At 37.6% G+C, this 22,577-nt stretch overlaps 4 protein-coding genes across 4 annotated transcripts; 3 read left to right on the top strand and 1 right to left on the bottom strand.

Annotated features, from left to right (window-relative positions):
- Window positions 1-4,768: 4,768 nt before the first annotated feature.
- PKNH_1212800 (zinc finger protein, putative) lies at window positions 4,769-7,018 on the top strand (the record flags this gene model as incomplete). Its single annotated transcript, XM_002260144.1, has 1 exon — window positions 4,769-7,018. One exon carries the CDS (start codon window positions 4,769-4,771, stop codon window positions 7,016-7,018), a length of 2,250 nt encoding a protein of 749 aa, XP_002260180.1.
- Window positions 7,019-8,075: 1,057 nt separating this feature from the next.
- Window positions 8,076-9,698, bottom strand: PKNH_1212700 (derlin-1, putative; the record flags this gene model as incomplete). Its single annotated transcript, XM_002260143.2, has 6 exons — window positions 8,076-8,103; window positions 8,298-8,450; window positions 8,574-8,713; window positions 8,889-8,982; window positions 9,254-9,327; window positions 9,546-9,698. 6 exons carry the CDS (start codon window positions 9,696-9,698, stop codon window positions 8,076-8,078), a joined length of 642 nt encoding a protein of 213 aa, XP_002260179.2.
- Window positions 9,699-11,952: 2,254 nt separating this feature from the next.
- PKNH_1212600 (aminophospholipid transporter, putative) lies at window positions 11,953-17,752 on the top strand (the record flags this gene model as incomplete). Its single annotated transcript, XM_002260142.1, has 2 exons — window positions 11,953-13,080; window positions 13,259-17,752. 2 exons carry the CDS (start codon window positions 11,953-11,955, stop codon window positions 17,750-17,752), a joined length of 5,622 nt encoding a protein of 1,873 aa, XP_002260178.1.
- Window positions 17,753-20,847: 3,095 nt separating this feature from the next.
- On the top strand, window positions 20,848-22,393 carry PKNH_1212500 (eukaryotic initiation factor 4a, putative; the record flags this gene model as incomplete). The annotated part of the gene is made up of 3 exons (XM_002260141.1): window positions 20,848-21,174; window positions 21,385-22,236; window positions 22,376-22,393. The coding sequence occupies 3 exons, from the start codon at window positions 20,848-20,850 to the stop codon at window positions 22,391-22,393; spliced, it is 1,197 nt and encodes a 398-aa protein (XP_002260177.1).
- Window positions 22,394-22,577: the final 184 nt, after the last annotated feature.

Genomic DNA, 22,577 nt, shown 5'->3' with positions numbered 1-22,577 from the left:
CGTTTATATAATGCTGCACATACACTCTCCTCTCTCAAGTGTGAAAAGTGTAAATGTCATGCTTTTTCTTTTTCTTTTTTTTTTTTATTTTGCTTTATTCCAACTGGAGCATAAAATTCTCATAATTGGTGAGTACAAAATGTGCTATATTTCAGCTATATATACGAATATATATATATATCTTTTTTTCCCCCTTAATGATCAGTTCAATTCTGATAAGCACGAGAAGAACTGAACTTTTTGCCGGATCAGCCTTTTGCAAAATTTAGGCCTGTGATCAATGCGTAAAGGAGTCAAGCGGCAGACCTACCGCGGTTGGGCATTTGCAGACCACCGCGCGATAGTGTGTGCGTTGTCTGGCAATTTTGGCGGTGTGCCAAATTGGCAATTTTTTTTTTTTTTCACTTCTTTTGTCATTTTTGTTACATTCGCCACTTCCGCTTTTTCCTCGCTTCACTTCAATTTGAAGACAAAATAAAAAACAAAATTATGTCAAAGAGGATCGAACGAGAAGTTACTTTTTCCGCGCGCAAAAATTTGTATATGTGTTTTCCCCTTTTCCCTCGTCGTTGTGGAAAGTGTTTCCTTAAACACATTTTCGTGCGAATTCACGCATGTTTTAGAGACATACTATATATGATGTTAACACACTTACGGGAAAGTAGCGTATATACGTAAATGTGAAAATGTGCTACGTATAGTGTACTGCGCATACGATTTTGCACTTATGCGTCCTTACGTATAATTACACACATATGATCTTGCGCTTCCTTTGCAACTGTTGGGCGATGACCCACGTGGACTTCTCGTGTGAAAATTTTTTTTGATGAAGTTTTTTTCCCCTTTTGTTGGGAAGAAATATTGCGCACTTTAAAAGTGTAATTTTTTTTTTTTTTTTTTTCTGTACTCAAATTGGACGAAGCGGAAATGCAAAAGAAAAGAGTGTCTAACTCGTTCATATGTGTATAGACGTATCACACACATGACACAAATTTTACAACGGATTTGTCAAGGGAATCCTTTCATTTTTTTTCATTTTGATTGGCGTCATCCTGTACTGCTTCGCTTTAACGAATTTGTCCGTGCAGATGCATCAGTACAATTCCGTTGCAGACCGAATTGCACCTCCATTTCCTCTTCTTTTTTTTTTTTTTTTTGAATTTTTCTATACAATTTTTTTTTTTTTTTTTTCGTCCTCTCTATTTTTAATTAATTTTCCTCAATTCATGTTAATTTAATTAAATTTAATTTTTCGCGTCTAGCATTTATGCACTACAATCTGGCGTTGTTGTTACATCATTCAGGTGTTTTTTTTTTTTTTTTTTTTTTTTTTTTTTTTTCCCAACTGCACGTGCGCTTCACTCCGTGTTCGGGAACACGGGGCACCAATTAAATTAGCACCTTCGTAATTTCCGCTGCGTCTATATACCTTTATATTTGCGTCGTGGACGTCCCAGGGGTACGCGCAAACTCCAGCTCGTTCGCTCGTCTACTCACCCCGCCCGTCCTTCCGGTGCGTCGTGAACCGACTACCAAGTCGTTTGACAAACAGCTTAATAACTTTGTTCCCCGGTCGTTTCCGTTTTTTTTTTTTTTTTTTTTTTTTTTTTTTTTTTTAACCTCCCTGCAACTTCCCCCGTGGTGAATCCGTCTGGATTCAGAGCTGGCGTTTCACGGCGTAATGAATTTTTTGTTTCTTCTGCAAAGACAATTTTGAAATGACATCAAAAAGTTTAAAATGATATCAAGAAGATTTTAAAAAAAGTTTACCAAAGTTTAAAAAGATTACAAATGTTTAAAATGTTTACAAAAATTTAGAAAGTTTACAGAAGTCTAAAAAGTTTAAAAAAGTCTAAAGAGCTTAAAAAAGCGTAATAATTTTTTTTTTTTTTTAACAGAATTTTAGATTTAGTACACGCCCTTTGCGTCCTGCCATGTTCCATTACGCATCACTACGACCACGAGTGCCTGGAGTGAATGCCTTCACGGCGATTGCGTTCTACATGTGAATAACTTTCTATACGTATTTGTTTTCTACACACGTTTGTTTTCTACATACGTTTGTTTTCTACATACGTTTGTTTTCTACATACGTTTGTTTTCTACACAAGTTGGTTTCCTTTCCTTTCGTTCATATAATTTCGCCTTGTTTATTTTTATTCCCACGGAATATGAACCACACTTAATCTGTGTGCAACTCTATCACATGCTAATGTGTACACACTCGTACAGACACAGACAGATGTTTTTATGTACCCCTATTCACGCGCACGTACAAGTGTGCGCACCTCCAATTATACATCTTCTATTGTGAAAAAGTTACATGCACCAAAAGAAAAAAAAAAAAAAAAAAGTAATGTTTAAAAAGTTTGAAGATTTTTTTTTGTTAATTTTTAATCCATCGTCACTAACAGATTTAGCGGCACATGTCTTAGTATATGTCCCTCTTCATCATTACATGTTTGCCAATCGTTAATCCCTGCGTTCAGTTTGTTCTTACCCTCATCATTTCATTTTAATTTTTGCCATTCACTTCATGTTGATTTTCTTTCCCCACCTTTTCTGTAAATTGTTTTTACTTTCGCTTGGCCTCATTCCCTATATCCCAGTGGCCTACAGAAAAAAAGAAAAACATTTAATATCATTTTTTTTTTTTTTTTTTTTTTTTTATTACTAAGACTATATGGATTTATGTTTCAATTTATTAATATTTAATTATGCATTTTGATTTATTTTTAATAAAAAGAAAAGAAAATATACGTACGGAGTAAATCACTCATCCGTCCTACATCGTCTTCGTCATTTATGTACATTTGCACATCTGCAAACATGCACCCCACTCCCAATTTCCTTCTCTGCACTGTTTCCAAAACTGATATTAACCCTGTTGCATTTCTTTTGCCATCTGCATGTTTGTATGTATTTATGCAAGCTGTATCTTCCTCCCCCCCCTTGCCTTTGTTCATTATTTGCCATTTTACACGACGAGGACACGTGTGATCCCCCAAGTGTATATAATCACCAACTACAACATTGCCATAATTGCAGACACACTGCATTGGTTAATTTTGCCCGCATGTAGATGATAAAACGAAGAGGGCGCACAAAAATAAAAAAACAAAAAAAACAAATTGAAAAGAAGAAAACCAAAACTAATGTAGTAGTGTTGACTACCTGCTTATGTTGACCTTTGTTCTATTTTGAAATTGAATTCCTTTTTTTTTTTTTTTCTTTTTACAAACGTATAAATGTGTTTGCTTCGTCTACATGTGAATACCCATGTTAGACATTTTTTGCCTGTGCAGCGCAACCTTTTATCCCCATATGCTATTACGCGTCGTGTATCTTCTTATGTGTTTTTCTCCCTCAACAAATCACACCAAATTAAGTTATTATTTTTTTTTTTTAATGCGAAAAAGACGACAAAATAGTTGTATTTTTTTTTAAGTGCACATGATTTACCGGCTCAGTGAAACATATGGGAGAGAAAAGGAAATTTATTTTTTTATTCACTCGACTTTGTTTTATAATTCGTTTTTCAATAAATAAAAATTGTGTGTAGGCGTCATCATATTTTTATTCCACATGTCCATCCCTCCTTAGGTCGCTCCTGGTATGTACCATACAACGAGCAGACTTAATTTATAATTTGGTTCTTTAATTTTTGAATTTTTTGTAATCCCCTTGCTTTTTTGTTTATTACTTCTGCGGCGCGTTGCAATTTGCAGCTCTCAGATTGATTCTTCCGTCCTTATATACATTTCTATCATACGCCTTCAAAAGTAAAAGAAGCAATGTTTTTTTTGTTTTCCCGTTCGATAACACCTTTTCTGATCACATGGTCGTTATTTGTACCGTTGCTTCTACACCTATTTTTATTTTCACTTATGATAGAATTAAATTTCTAATTATTCTTTCACTTTTATTTGCTTCTTTTTTTTTTTTTTTTTTTTTGCATAAAACTGATTGTACACATATGCATGTAGACATTCTCGCATATATGTGTGTTCCCTGCACCTTTGCTCACCACCCCTCATTCCTACCACTTGATTTAGGAGTAGCCCCCTTTCATTCTCACGTGTAGTGCTCTGCATACTCTTTGCATAAGTACCCTTGTGTGAATATTTATCCATGTGCATACTCGCCAGATTGCAAATCAGATCGTGAATTACCAGAAGGAAAAACAATTTCCTTTCACGGCGGTCATCATTCTATACGCTCACTTAGCAACGTTGTCCACGTTGTTTCAGGTTTGGGCAATTCTGTTTCTTTACAAGTTTGCCCTTTTACATTTTCTTCACTCTACTTTATATGCATAGGTTTCCAGCTACCGACTTAAGATTTATTTTTAATTGAACATTTGTGCAAAAAAAAAAAAAAAAAAAAAAAAAAAAAAATTCCTTTTTTTGTCACTGTTGCGTATTCTCTAATCACACGTTAGTGTATTATAATATTTATTTTTTGAATAATATAATTTTTGCTTTAACTCTCCCTTTGCCTCTTTTTGTTATACTTTATTTTATTATTTTTTTTTTATTTTTTTTTTTTTCACACTTGTCCCGACTCTACAGCGTAGAGAAGCCCGCCTGACACGCGAGCAGATCATCTTTGTGTCTGCATTTTTCTTGGTCTATTTTACCGCAGTTCGCTCGTGCGATAAGCGTGAACAGACGCCCATCGGATCACGCAGTGAAGAGGAAGAACCACCACACACTCCTCCAATAGGAATAACAGTTTTTGTCTTTCCGTGTCTGCCACTTTTTTCACCATGGTGTATGCGACTCTACTGAGCGAGGAGGACCTGAGTCGTTTCAGGACGAAGCAGTGCAAGCGCCTTTTGAACGGAGGATGCAATTTTGGAATAGACAGATGCCAGTACAGTCACAACGAATTTTGGAACAGACGATGCCCGTTCTACTTGAGCGACTCGTCTTTCATTCGATACATAACAATTATGTGTCCAGATGTAGAAACGAAAAGTGATGGTTCTATTAACAGTCTCTGTCTTCGAGGTGGAGAATGCCCCTTCGCTCACTCAGCGGAAGAAATTTTGTACCATCCCTTGTATTATAAAACGAAAAGATGTGAAGATTATAAAAAGGGATCATGTAATACTTATTACTGTCCATTTATTCATGGCTTAGCAGAGACTAGAATTCCAGGTACATATAAATTGCCATTCACCAATGGAATTAGCATCCCTAATATCCCCAACGTAATCATTGTGGATAAAATTGACATAACGAGTAAGACAACTGGAAACATAAGTGGTGGAGACAGATACATGAAGAATGTAATTTCGTCTAAGAAGCGCAGCGATGTCAAGCTAGTAGACCATCTGAAATTTTTTGACAATGCACACTTTCCAAAAATGAACAACTGTATGATGCCTACTTCGTACTCCTCCATTGACTCCATTCCAAATAACAACACAGATGCCTCCAGGAGCAACTGTGGGAAAAAAATCACCCTGTCCTTCAGCCACAATTTTGTGAATAACTCATCGGAAGAAGATTTAAAAAAAGGTAGGATAATATTTAATGAAGAAAATACCATGGACCATTTTTCTGCTTTCTCTAAAGATGGGCTCGATTATTCCATTAATTCCTTCACCAATTTTGACAAACACATGATGGATTTTCCGACACACGGGAACAGCACAGATATGGGAAGGTCCTCTCCAAATACCTTGTCGTGCACTAATTATAACGAATTTTTGGGGGGTAACATGGACAAAGGAGAGAATCGCTCATCGATCAAGTCCAGCTTGTCGACTCAAGTGACGGATGGACTTCACCCCGCCAACAACTGGAACAAGCATTTCAATATGATCAAGATGAAGCAGAATTATTCTAGCTGTAGTACCGCTGCACACGAAATTAATTTTAACGAACATGACATGACAAGCGACGAAGTGGTGGAGGACGATGAAGAAGACCTGGATAATTATCTTATGAACACGCTTCTGCCGAAGGGGGACGAGGACACCGAGGGGATGCACAGCGGGAACGGAGACCAGATCGGTGATGAGAAGGTGCACTACAACTACCAATGCAACTGCAGCAGTGCAAGCAACGAGCGGAATGATGACGGAAGCATCCACCATAAGCCAAGCTGTAGCGCACACCACGCAGGCGAAGAGCAAAACACGAGCGAAATCAATCTGCTAGAAATTATCAGGTGCCTGAAAAATTTATACGAACGAATCATGAAAGGCAATTTAGTCTTCTCCCCAGAGCAGTGGGATAACATTGCCAAGATAACCTACGAAATTGTTCGTGTTGTGGAATTTAACCGAATTTTAAAATTGAAGAGAACCACCGATATGATGAAGAGTGATATTTGCAGCGGGAAAAACCAATTCCCTTTTGATATGTCTAAGATGACGGACATGTGGTCGGAAGGGATGAAGGGCTCCACTGCGAGGTTAGAAACGAACGTGCTTGTGAGGGAAGTGTATGGCAAGGAAGAAAACAGTGCAAATGAACAAGGCGAGGAGAAAGACGGAGAAATTGCACCAATGATGAAGGAGGAAAACATTAATGATACGATTCAAATTTCCACTCCAAGCGAGGCAGTATTGAGCGAAATGAAAAACAATTTAGAGAGCAAAAGGGAAAACATGCCCGATGGAATGAGCATGGACGTTGCGGGGGACACCTACATGATGACGCATCTGTATCAGGGCCAGGAGATAGAGAATTACCCAAGTGATAAAAACGACATGGATCTGTTTAACGTGAAGAGGAAAATTTTATCCCACCAGTTAAACAGTATGAGTGATGTAGCCAATGGGATAAGCGGGATGGCCAACGTGAGCAACAACAAAATTACTAGCTCAAACGGTAAAGTGGATAACGCCAATAATGAAGAAGAAAACTCCAAAGACGACCCCCATTTTTTGGACTACTACAATTTAAACAAAGGCAACTTCAACTTTGCAGAAACGAAGGAAAACGCAGATAAAATTTTGTCGCAGCAGCCATTCATGTCTTTCTTTTCCTTTCTTTCCGAATGATATGATGGGGATACTTTCTGCTTAATTTGAAGGAAAAAGTGAAGGCACCGAATCGGCAAAGCGTGAACATATATGTTAAGCAAACTAAAGAGGGGAAAAAAAAAAGTAAAATAATACTGTACTGATTTTTCATTGCATTTTATTGTTTTTGTTTTCTTCTCTATTTTTACAGCGTGTCCCACGTTAGACAAAAATATTAGGAACATGCTATCCAATAACGGCATGGCAATCGGTCTGCTGAAAAAGCACAAATAAATGTTGCCCATTCATCATCGTAATGTATTTACCATTTCTTCAAATTAAAAAAAAAAAAAAAAAAATCGGGAAAGTGTGCACACCATCATAAAAAATGGCGAAATTAAAATGACCAGCTTGATACATGGATGCGAAAATATGGACTGCTTGTTCTTTTGTTTATTTGCTTTTCCTCATTTAAGTACGTTTTTTTTTTTTTTTTTTTTAGTTTTTTACTTTCCTTATTTTAACGAAAAGTGAATCATATTTTAAATAATAGTTATTATTAATTCGTTCATGTGTAAAATTTGTATTTATAAATGATCCATTAAGTATTTTTAATTGAATTTTGCTAAAAAAAAAAAGTTTAAAATTACAGAATTAACAAAAAAAAAAAAAAAAAGAAAGAAAGAAAGAAAAAAAGGGATTGGGACAAGCGGCACACCGCTTCGGCATAGCACCACTTGGTTGTAACACCGTTTCAGTATTACGCGGACGCGAAGGCGAACTTGTGCCAGTAAAGTTACGCAGTTGCTTCATCTTCTTTTTTATCTTGACCATTGAATGGAGGCTTGTGCGTGCTAGCATGTGATCAAAGGGGTAAGACACCCCAGAAGGAGGATACACTCACATGACACATATGCACGCAGGCCACTTAAAAAATTTACATAAAAACAAAGGACTTTAATTATACAAGCATAATCATTCTGTGGAGAAGAGGATCACTGTATGCATAAAACGACCAAGCGAGGTCCTCGATATTTTTAATTTTAAAAACAAACACCACGTTGTGTAATTTCGCGAGTGGGAGAATCACACATGTTTACTGCTCCTGCTTGAGCAGCCATTTCCTGAAAAGAAAAAATTAAAAAAAAAAAAAAAAAAAAAAAAAAAAAAAAAAAAAGCCAAAATGGTCATAAAATTTTCACAAAATAGCTAGCCAGAATATAAAATTTATGACCAGCAAGGTAAAAGTACTAAGACTGTTCCTGTCTGTACCAATTTTTTTTTTTTCTTTTCTTTTAATTCTTATTTCTTTGCTTACAAAATTTGGGGGGTTTTAAAAATTTGCGTGTTCTTGGCGACGGGCATGAGGGGGAATACATTCGTGAAGAAGAAGTAAATATGTCCAACTAGAATACCAAAAAAGTTATCGTTCGAGTTGTAGTCGACAATTAGGGAGAGTAAGGTTAGTACCCTATGGGAAGAAAAAAAAAGGGGGTGGAGGTATGAAGTCTGTCATGTTGCTCTCTTTACCATGTTGTTGTCGTTGCCACGCTACATCGTTTCTATGTCTACACCATCCTATGATGGGGCGTACCAGGGAAGGTAGGACGCCTTTATGGTGAAAAAAAAAATGGTCAGGCGCGCTGAGGAATTGTTCTTGCTCCACACATAGGTGATCACATTTATTATGCAACTGCTGTAAAAGTACACCCCCCCGAAAAGGTACGAAACGATCTGCAGTGGCGAAAGAAAAAAAAGGAGAAAAAAAAAGTATTTGCTTCTTATCCTCTGAGGGATTCCCCTTAAACTTCGTTATCCTCTCACAATGTGTGAGTCTCTCTAAAGAGATAATTCTGCGTTGATCGACCCACTTTTAATCACAACGCTTTCGCACGTCACATGCACATACCAGCAGCATCATGCACGACACAATAATCATCCAGAGGAAGTCGGCCGAGTTATTCCTAAAGGTAACATCTTCCAGTGAGCTACAGTAGTATATTCTGCAGGGGGAAAAAAATGCACATCGTTTTGCTCATGAGACAGTGGCTACAACAAAGGGGTTAATATAAAAATCATCCCCAATTGCTCATCGTGTCCACTATGCTTGAATTCAGTGTGTGTATGTTTGCGTGTTTGCGTGTTTGCGTGTTTGTGTGTGGAGGGGTGAGTGGTGTGAACAGAAATATCCACATGTGTGAACGCGAATAGGTTTATATGTACTACCCCTGGTGGGGCATTTTCGCGTTCTCTTTCTTATGTTGTTGTAATTACAAAACGTAGGCATCCCAAAAAAAATGAAGCCCGAAGGATCCGAAGTACAAGAAGCAGGTGATGAGTCTCCAGTACTGCAGTGGAAAGGTCAGGCGATGAAGTGTGTTTTTGCCTTTTGCATATATATTACGGCATAAATATTTTGGACATGGAAAAGTGACTAAACCAGTGTTACACGTTAGGAGGACACACAGACGGAAGAATAAATCAGGTATGAAGGGGAGGAACGAAAACAAGTTCGTTTCTAAACTACTTAGGTGTGATGTTCAGTCCCCCTTTTTTTCATCATTACCTGATGCTCAGTCAAGACTAGGTTCCAATTTAGGTATAAGCTTAAGGGAGATATAACGTCCAGGGAGCATAGGACCATCAAAATGGACGAGAGGATGAGGTATAAGCGAGTTATTAGCGGAATTGTGCCGAGAAGCTCTCCTAACTGAACCATTTTCCCTTACTTCTGTTGACTGATCGGAAGGTCAATTCTTGCCTTTGCCCAAGTATCCCCAGATAGCAACTCGGTGGGGAATGCTTGCTGTACGTAAGGATTATCACACGTTTGCGTGGATTGCTTCAAGTTTGATCAAATTGCTACATGCGATGGTTATTCACTGCTCTTTTGGACTGCTAACCTTTGGGGGTGATTCACCAGGTGTGTCAAGCTTCTGCTAATCCGCTACGAATACTTATTCGCCAGTTTTTGCTATTCCTTTTTGCCGCAACTTGCCTTTTTTAATCGTCTTTACGTAGCGAGTGAAAAAATGTCAAAACACACATTTAGTCCCTTCGGGGTAAGAACGAGGGAAAATTTTTGCATTTCCGCTTGACCCATATATACATGTACACAATGTACGTGTCCTTTTGCGCACACATAACAATTGGATACTCCAACTCTCCCTCCCTTCGGGATTCCTTATCATGGCAAAAAAAATAATTAAATAATAATAATAAAACAGAATACCTTTACGAAAGAATGGTAAGGCGGAAATTGGCCACTTAAATTGAAGCACGTCGCACGGATTTGTTCATACTATAGTGTACCAACTTTTTTTTTCTGTCAAATAGGGCATTCTGAGTAAATTTATTTTTCCCATTTCGCACTTTTGTTTGTTTAATTTTTGTGTAAATCCTGTGCCCCATTCTTGGCTCTTAATTATGTTGCCACGAGCATGGCAAAAAATCCGATCGTCTGTTTTTTTTTTTTTTTTAAATTCATTTAATTTCTACCTTAAGAAATAAATATTTTTTTTTTTTTTTTTTTTTTACAAAAAAATGTGGAGAATTGCTCCAGACCAGTTAATCCAAACGTACGCACACAAGATTATTAAACCTACTTGATGCATACGTATGCGCACAGGAGTACGCGTATGTGTACAAATCCTCCATCATTTTAACGGGCGTGATCGCATAGGCCTTTTAAAATTCCTTACATAGGACACAGCTATGACTGCCTATAGTGGGGAGCCCACCTAAGCGCTCGTTCATGTTGTTCCTTTTTGGATCTCCTCAGTAAATAATGCGGAACATGTTAAGAAAGAGGGCGCACTCGAAAACTGTACTACGGATAAGAGAAGGCGCAGTACATGCTGGCATGTATTCCCCTTGGTGAACCCTCCAATGTCGTTTCCCGTTAAGTATATCTCGCATACGCGCATGTGTGACAATCCAGACGGTGTAAATGAGCACCTCCTATGAGGAATAAATGGAAAAAAAAAAAAAAAAAAATTGTTACCTTAACGAGGCAACACATTGGATGAGTTACAAATAGGATGGAGACATCGTTTAGTGGAAGTTCATTCAGAGGAATTTTCCGACATATTATGAAAGGGCGATTTTCCAGATTCCTTCACCATTTAACCGTATGGATATATTTGCATTGGTATTTGCACTACACATTTTATTCAATTTAATGGGCGCAAAGTTATTTGCTGCTTGTCACATGTATGGGTAAAGGCTACCACCTGTGTATAGGTAAATGTGAGATCCTATTTGCGTGGCCTGGGAGTTGGACATTTAATCACACATGCCACTGATCTCTTCGTCTGTTCGTCTGGGCTAAAACGAGTGGGGGGAGAGTAAGCGAAAGGGGAATACGCCCCACAAACTTCTTCGACCTTTTTTCTCTTTAATTTTTCCAACTAGCCAATTGCATATTGTGTAAAAATTATGACCTGTTCAGGTAAAAAAAAAATAAAATAATAATACCCCCCCCTTTGGGGGAAGAGGACTAATAACATAGGATAGCAAAAATAAAACAAATGCACCGCGTGCTGAACACCCGTTCATTCTACCTACAAAACGGAAATTCTTCTATCCTCTAGGTTTGGAAAAATCGGCGAATCACATTTTTTTCGCATCTCTGTGATTGCAAGACGGAATGGTAGAGAACGGCTCATATGCGTGACGACTACGCATATAAACTTGACGCCTTTTTTTTTTTTTTTTTTCTTTGTCTTTTTTTCATCCACGGTTTTTGCACTTGTCTATGTGTTGATTTGCGGCGTTATTAAGAAGGTTTTGCCCTCCTTCAGTTTTTTCTTCCTAGAAAATCGAATTTTTTTTTTTTTTTTTTACCTACGTTATCGTGCCAGCCCCTCCTTCATGGTTGTCCGATCGTCCAATTTTATCGAGCTGTCTATTCGTAGGAGACCCAAACGGTATTCGAGGGGAATACCCATATCTCCACATCTCACGCTAACGGAATGCATCTTAACATAAAAGGCATAGCAATGAATATGCAAAGAGGGGGGAAAAAGAAAAAAAAAAAAAAGAAAAAAAAATTCCTAAACCAGTTGAAAAGTTTTTTCCATATTGTAAGGACAAAATTTTGGAATGTAGAAGGATACAAAAGGAATAAGAGAGTGTCCATACTATATTATAATGATGATGAATACATAAGCGAAAATAATAGTAACATCATCGTGACGGTGTTTCTTTCCCCCGTGCGGTCATTTCTCCGGAACAAGGCAAGGACAACTATAGGGAGGTTTTTAAAATGGATTGGGTTTTTCCACATATGGGAAAATATTAAGCTCTTCGTTCCATTTCAAAATGGAAGATATGAGACAAGAACAAAAGATCTGGAAGGGGAACAGAATCAAATCACCCTACATAAGCTAGATCGATGCGTTTTCCTTGACGCAATAACCGACAACTTGTCCAACAAACACATAATACAAATATGCAAAAATTATTTAACGAATATGTTATTTTATATGCACAATGGGGACTCCACTAATGGGAACGTAAATTATAAGGAGAGTAAAGAAATAGCAAAAATAAAAAAGTTGTTTATCCACAAGGTTAACAATTTAAAGGCCTTCAATGCAGAAAATAACCTCTACATCAGTGATGATTCCTTAATAAAAAGAATTATGGTTCGAGACAGTACGGTCACACATCATCATTATCATAGAAGCGAAATGAAGGAGCCCAGTAATTTTTGCAAAATAAGGAAATACGAGAAAGACTGTGTGAGTGCATACTACATTCCAAATGGGAATCCTTTAAGGAGTAACAACAACGGAGAGTATATTTGTATGAACTACAAGAACAGGCATCATTTAATATTTCGCTTGATTATTAACCGGATTAGAACATTTTATTTTTTCGTTTTTTTAATATCCTTTTTACTTCAACAATCATATCATTTTAGGACAAATAATTATAAATACTTTGCTCTTAGTTTTTTTTTCCTCTTCTTCGTTTCTGCATTGAAAGATCTTTACACGATAACTCAGAGGATTGCCACTGAGCGGGAGGTTAATTCTAAAGCGTGTAGGCGAGTCACTCCTGTTGGCTTGGTGGATATCCCTTGCTCTGAGATCAAGGTAAGTCTTAGCAAAATGTGCACGTCTTGGGGAGGGGAAAACGCGCCAAAAATAGGATCAGGATTTCTCTCTTCTATACGTGCCCCTTCTCTTATTATTCGTGCGAACAATCCTCCTTCTCAATGAGATGTTTATCTTTTTTAATCCATTTGTCATTTGTCCATCCCTCCCTCTGAAGGTGGGCGATATACTCTACCTAGAAGAAAACGACGAATGTCCCGCAGATCTGGTTCTCCTAAAATGCAGCCACGATGATGTATATGTGTGTTCAAAAAACCTGGACGGAAAGACGGACCTTAAAATGAGGAAGAGCATTCTGCTTACATCTTACTTACCAAGTATATATGATCTCTTCAGGTTAAAAATAAAAGTGATGCTTCAGAAACCGCATAAACGTTTGGACAGAATGAATGGCATATTTATGCTTACTAATTATCATTCCTTTGTTAAGCGTATGTACAGCGACTTGGTGTGTTTACAGAACACATTTTTCAAAAATGCTAATGAGAATTTTCATCCTGCCAGCGAAGTTTTTAATTATGTCATTGAAGACACCTACATTGAGAAGACATACAAATGTGTGGATTTCCTGATACGGGTGTCTGCAACTCCTTTGGAGGAATCATCTGTCGGGGAAGCTTCCATAAGTTCGTCATCCAAGGAGGGAAAAATTGCCCCAACTGGAGGGATAATACGCACTGATAAGTCTGCCCATCTTGGCCACCTCTGCAGCACCAACTTGGTGAACCGACCAAGCGAAGCACAGGACACCCATTTCGAAAGCTACATCAGTAAGTTAGATTCTCAGAACTCATCACCCATTGTACGTGATGAAAATGAAGAACACTACAAAGAGCAGATTGGAACAGAAAATATCATCTGGTGTGGTAGCAAAATAGTGAGGGGAAAAGTATATGGTCTCGTCGCCTACGCAGGAGCAGATAAAAAAACAAGTATTATAGTGAGTAGAGGAAAAAATATAACAGATGAAGATTGTAGAGCTAAAAGGAGAGCATTTCATATGTGGTTAATTTTGGTATTAATAGTATGCCTCTACTTGTGCTTACAAGGAGAAGGTCCACTTGGAACAAGTGCCTTAATAAATTTTGTTAGGTACTTCCTCCTGCTACTCCCATACACGCCCTACGTGAATAACATGTATGTTTTCTTAATCAATAGAATTACGTTTCATATGTTACTGAAGCGACAAGCCATTCCACAATTCTCTCTGCCTAACGTTGACATCGCTGATCGGATTAGCAACACGTCTTTCCTTCTATGCGACAAGGATGAAGTGGTGGATAAAGTGGGGTTGAAGTTACGCGGAGTTCACTTTCTGCTTGGCGAGCTGGAAGAGAAGAATGGGGGTAATAGGCACAATGAGGGTTGTGGTGGTGGTCACAAGGGTAACCTTCCCTACTGGAGATGCTTCCTGCAAGCACTCCTAAATATTGTAGACTTCAACTCCTACCTGTGTGCACCATCCACAAAGGGATCACAGAAAAATTGCACACTTTTGAAATGCATAGACCGGCACAAACTACCAAATGGCGGAGGAAACAAGGGAGACAAAACGGATAAGCTGTACAGAACAGTCTTCAGTGATATCTTAAATTACACTGCGGATAAATCGAATAAAATGTTTTTAACTCTTCTATGCATGCTATTTTGCAATGTAACAATGCTTAGCAGAAGAGGAGGTTTAAAAAAAAATGGAAAAGAGCACACACTACATTCAAAGTGGGATTCCATTTACTCTCCATGTTTGGAGGAGAACGTTTTCATAGACTTCGTGAAGTCTTGCGGCATGGACATTTTTAAAAAAAATGCTTCCAAAATTGCCGTTGGAATTTTAATTCCTACCATTACACATAACGAAAAAGGGAAAAACAAAACACATATTGTGAGTCGAAATAGAAAGACCAAAGGGACGGAGAAAAATGTGTGCAAGAATTTAGATGAACACTCTTCGGAGGGGAGGAAAAAGAAAAAAAAAAAAAAAAAAAAAAATTTGCCTGAACATGTCAGGCAAAAATGTTGGCATTTTAAAAATTCACTACAAAATGGGGGTATTTTTAAATTATCCAACGTGGCTGAAAAGGTAGACATGGGCGAGGTGAAATGTGAGCGATTACGCATGTGTAATAACGAGTGGAAGGAACGTTCACGAAGTAACAGTAGTAACGGTTGCAGAGGTGGGTATAACATCACCTGTGGGAAAAGGCGCATCGCGAGAAATGGTGGACACCATCATTGCCGCTCAGGCAGTGGGGACCAAAAGGGAAAAAAGAAAAAGGTGAAGACATATAACTTTGAAAAGATAGAAGGATTATCTCTAGACTGTAACGACAAAGTCATATGCATGCTCATATCGTACAATGAAAAAATATTTAATTTGGTTAAGGGACCTGGGGAGAAGATTGCTAATATGTTGTCTTGCGAAAAGCGAAAAAAGAAACTAAGGTCGATTTCAGGATCCTTCTGTGCCAAAGGCTTTCGTGTAGTTGTTTTTGCGTATAGAGAAGTTGCACAGAACGAATTAGATGAATACAAAAGGATTAGCAACGAAGAGCAAAAGAAACTTTTTTTTAAAAATGTGTTCGCTAACAATGTAGTTGTGCTAGCCATTGCGACGCTAAAGGAAGGTATAAACGAAAATGCAAAGAAGTGTCTGGATTTGTTCAAAAGAGCAAAAATAAAAACGTGGATTCTCTCTGGGGAGAAGAAGGAGAGTGTTATAGCTACCTCCACGTCTTTACAGTTGCTTACACAAAGGAATTACCTTTGTCATCTAAGTAGGAGAAGACTCACACGGCTGGTACGGAACAGAATGGGGGCATTCAATACATTCCAGAGTAGTCCCCTATCTGGTACCTACACCAACTGTCCTTTCCCCTTAGGGGTACCATCTCCCAGTGGAAGTATAACGTTTCGAAAAGGAACCTTACCTGTGTGCTACCTCTGCAGTGAACACTGTGGTGGATGTGATCACGACGACTGTGTCATGAAAAAGAATAGGAGTTCACACAAATTGGTTTTTCCCAGAGCGAATGCGATAGATGAAACATGCGCTTCCAACGGATGGGTCAACGTGGGTATCCATACTAACGGGGAGAACAAGAACGAAACAGTAAATTGCCTTGAAGATAAATTAGAGAATACCCGACAGATATGTGGGGAAGCGAATACGGTTTCTTTTCATCTCCCACTTGAAAATGTCTTACCCAAAAGGACAACTAAAATGATTTCACTACAAAGGGATGGAGCATTAACAAATGCACTGAGCGAAATGCTGTACCATTTTAGCTACCCCTTTATGGGGGCCGAGAGAAAAAGGAAACTTGAAGGGAAATATAAAGAGGGGAACGTACATTTCGATAAGGAAAGTCCAGCTGACATTGAAAATGAACAACACTTCTATCGAAAAAGCGATACACAAAAGAAAGTGCGTAATGGTCCTTCCCCACATAACCGTGTGTACATCGTGAAGGGAGACATAATTGACTACTACTTGAAACACAGGAAAAAGGAATTCATAAGAGCACTAACCCAAGCTAGGTGTGCCCTCTTCTACGACTGTAATTCTATCCAAAAGGGGAAGATAGCCAGATGTCTGCGCACTGTAACAGATGGAAAACATAGGGGTGAGCTTCTATGCTCAGTAGGAAACCATGCGAAAGACATAAACATGTTTAATGAATCGGATATAGCTATCCGTGTGAATAAACATAGAGGCACGAATGTGAGCAATCTCTACGCAGATATGGAGGTGCAAACTTTTGAAGATCTTGGGTGTATATTTTTTTTATATGGTTACAGAATTAGTTGGAATGTTCATTCCTTCCTTGTGGCTAGCTATTACAGAGGATTTACATTGTTATTTCTACAATTTTTTTTTTCTTACTTTTTCGCTAGTTCGTTATCTATCTTGTCCAATAATTTCCTATTCACATTTTTCGCTCTTTTGTTCATCATCACGTTTGTGATGATATCCACTCCGGAGAATGATGATGCGCGGATAGGATACACCGGTGGAGCTAACTACCAACTGTTGCGGAGAAATGCAGTGCGCAAGGGAAATTTACAACGAAGGTTGTTTTCCCTAAAATGGCTTTGTGCTACAATGTGGATGGCACTATACCAGGGCTTTGTCCTGTTTATGCGGGGTTATTGCTCGCACTACGCGTGGGGTGGTTTCCCCGCTTGTGCTAATCCCATAGGCCACCACTCCACTGTACCAGATCACCACTACCGCCTCGGCATGCATAACGAAATCTACGTGTTTCCTCCTTTATTTATCACGCATATATTCCACAGTGTGTTTTTCCTTTCTGCATCAAAAAGAAAATTTTATTTCCTCCCGCTTGCAGCCTTATTTATTTTATTTTTAATTGCCTACAAAATGTTATTAAGTTCACTACATCATTTTCGCTTGCCATTTTTTTTCCAATTAGATTTGGCCTTTTGTGCATACACTTCTGTTACTCTTGTCATTCTTAATGTGCCGCTTGTTATATATTATGTGTTTTTAAAATGCACAACGGGGAGGGCAAAATCGGCAGTTAGGCATATGAACCAATCTTTTGAACGTCTGTGTTCTGGTGCCCATCAGATTGTTCATATTGGGAGTGTCAGTTCTTCCTTCGATACCGTTCCCTCGTTTTGTAAGTGACAAGGAGGGCGGGGGGGAATAATTCTTTTTTTTTTCTTTTTTTCTTTTTTTTTTGTGTGGGATGATGCCCAAATTGAACACTTCACGGAGGACATAATTCCACTACTCACCCTATGCACTTGCATATACTCATATGTGTGTGCGCCAGATTTGCTACATGAATGCATATACCAGTTTGTACGTAAATGTGGTCCTGTAAGCCTACCCCTCTCCCCCCCTTGGGTAATTTCACCCCGTCCCATTAAGGAAAATGGGGAAGGTTTTTTTTTTTTTTTTTTTTTTTTTTTTTCCGTTTGGTGTGAACTTTTTTAGAATAACTAACTTTGGAAAATGGTGTTATCTAGTATATACGTAAAGGAATTATTTTTTTCGTTTTTTTTTTTTTTTTTTTCTTTTCCCCCACCTTTTTCGGGGTGCCGAGGGGGTGGTGAAGCTCCTCCGTTGTTTTAGCAAATATGGGGGAACAAGTATACCCCTATTGCTACCACGTTTTTCACATACTTTTTTCCTGCGCATTTTGACAAATACAATTTTCATTTCACTTTTTTCTCATTTTGAAGAAAAATTCTGGATGGGAAATATTTCCATCTTTTTCTTCTTTTTTTATGTAAAGCGGAAGAATAATTAGCGGCGAGGGGGAGGAACCAAAAAGAAAAAACGAAAAGAAGAAAAAACGAAAAAAAGAAAAAATGAAAAAAAGAAAAAATGAAAAAAAAGGGGGGACCACTTTTTCCCCTAATAAATTTGGGGGCCAGCAGGAAAAAAAAAAAAATAATAATAAATAAATAGGGGCAACGTTATATGGAGTATATATTTATTTAAAATTACAGAGGAGGCAAATCGATGGGTGATAGGGCCGCAAGGGGCAAGGTTTTGCGCACCAGGAGGTAAAATATAATATATATAAAAGTATACCTATACATAAAGGAATATACTTATATATAAAAAATATACCTGCATAAAATGTACCCCTAATATAAATATACCTATATAATTATACCTATAAAAAATATACCAACATAAAAATAATATATATATAAAAATATATAATACATGTTTTACCGGTACAAGGAAAAAAATATGGGCGCTTTCAGGTACATGCGAGCCATTTTTACCGCCACGCAACTGCATACACTTGCCGGTCGTGCGCTATGCTCGTATATCCTTTTGCATACAAAACATATTGAGAGAAAAAATTGTTCCTTCTTCTTGGTATATATTTGCCCCCCCCCTTTAAATTATTTGAAGAAGCCTTTGTGTCGTAACGAGTACTTAGGCTTTTAACAGTCGGCCACCACCACAGCATACAATAAACACAGAATAGCATACAGGCAGATATATGCTCATCAGTATAACCACATTGTTTTATAAATACCCGCGTGCTACCCTCCTATGCATACCATCATATATTTATATGATATATAACATATATAGTGTACTAAATAAATATAATCTTTCCCCCATGCAGTAAAAAAAAAAAAAAAAAAAAAAAAAAGGTGGCTTACGCAAGTAGAGCTTATTTTTAACTTCAAAAATAACAACCCCCAAAAAGCGCATAAAACCGTTGGTTTTCTTTCTTTCTTTTTTTTTTTTTTTTTTTTTTTTTTTTTTTTTTTTCCTGTTCCTTTTTTTTTTTTTTTTTTACTATAGTTTTAAATATATCCTTTTGAAAAAAAAAAAAATAAAATATTAAATTAAAAGAAAATTTAAAAATATTTTTTCTTTCCCCCAAAAAAGTATCAATCCAAAACAAAACGTCGAAAATTCCCTATCCCAAGAGAACCTTTTAAATCTTTCATAAGTTTTAATTAATTTGTACAAAGTCGTATATACATATTATATACATATATTATATCTATAGATAAAATCCCACAATCTCGCGTTTTAGTATCCCCGCGTACGTTTTCTCTTCACATAAAAGTAAAAAAGCAAAATAAAAAAAAAAGAACATAACGTTAGCATAACGTAAATGTAACGTTATAGTGCAACTCAACGCTACAGAAGAAAGCGAAACATAAGCTTTTTTGTTGTACATAAAAAAAAAGAAAGAAATATAATTGTTATAGTCCCCCTGCGTAGTCAGTCATATATATTATCCCCCCAACGTTTATGTTTTATTTTCATATAACGCCTGAATTGAATGCTGATATTGTAAATGTGAAGCGATATTTTATATACGTACATTTCTCACCACGTACAAGTTTTTATTTTATATAAATATACGTACCTGCACCCCAGTACGTGCTGCTCCATGGAAAGAACATTTCTTTAATAACCTTTTTTTTTTCGCTCTTCATTCTTTTATAAACCCCCCTTGTAGTTATCAGGAAAAACAGTCAAGTCGACTGCATATGCATTGTACATAGTGTATCTAATTGTACTATCCACGTTAAGCTTATCTACTTAAACGTATTTTTTATGTAAGTCGCGCTTTTTTTCCTGGCGCCGCATTTACGAAACATTGCCTGTAATGTTCACATATACGTATTGTAATAAATGTTCTTCGTTTAGTAAACCCAAACGGAGAGGACTCTACAAATAACTTGTACACATATATATATTTCGTGCGCACGCACATTACACGCTTTTTGTTCTTTAGTCAATCTCCATTGCGGAACATATTAACCACCACCTCGAGGACACACCTTTTACCCCACAGGTAAAATTCGTGTTATCGTGTGTGTGTGTATGTGTGTGGGGGTTCATCATCCACGTTTTTGCTAGTGGAGCGGAGCGTTTACGTGCTTGTGTGTGTGTGTGTGTGTACCCGTTCGCATATTTAGCGACACATATAGCTGCATATGTAACCTGTGTGTGATTGTTCACCTTTTCTTTCTAACCATCTGACGACTACGTTCTGTTCGGCACTATATATTCATTCTTTTATAAGCAAGCCTTTTTGAAAGCATATTACCATTAGCCGACACCATTATATTGTTGCCTTTCATGTGTTACAGTTGTCCATCTGCTCTGATCTAGCTGAACGCGGGGGACTCACTTTGCAAAACCTTTTTCACAATATGCTCTAACCAAGTCATATATATATATACATATATATTTAAAAATTTTTTTTGCGCACCTCAGATTAAGTAAAAATGAGCACCAAGGACGAAAAATTTACCAATGAAAATGACATTGAAGGAAATACTGAAGAAATCGTTGACACATTTGACGCACTTGGCTTGAATGAAAAATTATTAAGAGGTATTTATTCCTACGGTTTTGAAAAACCATCAGCCATTCAGCAAAGAGGTATTAAGCCAATATTGAATGGATACGACACCATTGGTCAAGCACAATCGGGAACGGGAAAGACTGCCACCTTTGTCATTTCTTCTCTTCAGTTAATTAACTACGATGTTGTTGCATGCCAGGCTTTAATTTTAGCCCCAACCCGTGAGTTGGCTCAACAAATCCAGAAGGTAAATTTGATGACAGAAAATACGTGATTATGCGATAGCCACGTGTGCATGTTGATCGAAGGAGGAGGCATCGTGGTTAAGCCTCCCCGCTTTTTTTTTTTTTTTTTTTTTTTTCTCTTCCTTTGCACCTGTATTAATTTGTTTGAATTTGTTTTTAAATTTTAAATATTTATGAAAATTTTCTCCATTTCTTTCCCTCTCCCCGCGTAGGTTGTTTTGGCCCTGGGAGATTACCTCAAGGTTAAGTGCCACGCTTGTGTCGGAGGAACCGTCGTGCGAGAAGACATAGACAAACTGAAGCAAGGTGTGCACATGGTTGTTGGAACCCCTGGTAGAGTGTACGATATGATTGACAAGAGGCACTTGGGAGTGGATAGGTTGAAATTATTCATTTTGGATGAGGCAGACGAAATGCTCTCTAGAGGATTCAAGGCACAAATATATGAAGTTTTTAAAAAGTTGGTCCCAGATATCCAGGTTGCCTTGTTCTCTGCCACGATGCCACAGGAAATTTTAGAACTGACCACCAGATTTATGAGAGACCCAAAAACTATATTAGTCAAAAAGGACGAATTAACGTTGGAAGGTATCCGACAATTTTACGTGGCCGTGGAAAAGGAAGAATGGAAATTAGACACCTTATGTGATTTATATGAAACACTAACCATCACCCAGAGTATTATATATTGTAACACCAGAAAAAAGGTCGACATTTTAACCCAGGAAATGCACAACCGACTTTTTACCGTATCCTGCATGCATGGTGATATGGACCAGAAAGACAGAGATTTAATTATGAGAGAATTTAGGTCGGGCTCAACAAGAGTTTTGGTTACCACCGATTTGTTAGCTAGAGGTATTGATGTCCAGCAAGTGTCCCTAGTCATTAACTACGACTTGCCCACCTCGCCCGACACGTACATTCACAGAATTGGTCGTTCCGGTCGATTCGGTCGTAAGGGAGTTGCCATCAACTTTGTCACCAACGACGACAAGGAGAAGGACAAGTTGAAGAAAATCGAGTCCTACTACAGCACGCAAATTGAGGAGATGCCTTTGGAGGTACTTGCGATGGAGCAACGAACAGCATTAGCATAAATGCGTTCTCACATATAAACACATATATATATATATTTATTTATTTATTTGCGTAATTGCCACACACGGTTGCATAATTTTCCCCCTTTTTTTTCCCCATCAGGTTGCGGATTATTTGTAAACCCCCTTTTTTTTTTTTTTTTTTTTTTTTTTTTTTTTCAAAGAAGCCAGAAATCAGTACTAGAGTTCACGTGGGAGATACATTTTTAAGACCAAAGATACTTTGTAAATGAGAATTGTACATTTAAAAAAAAAAAAAAAAAAAAAATTCATCCTATTCTATGCTGTATTATACATTTTCAAAC

The sequence above is a fragment of the Plasmodium knowlesi genome, assembly GCF_000006355.2.
Source record: "Plasmodium knowlesi strain H genome assembly, chromosome: 12".
NCBI lineage: Eukaryota > Apicomplexa > Aconoidasida > Haemosporida > Plasmodiidae > Plasmodium > Plasmodium knowlesi.
Note: the sequence above shows the minus strand (reverse complement) of the source record. Positions and strands in the feature narration are given on the sequence as shown.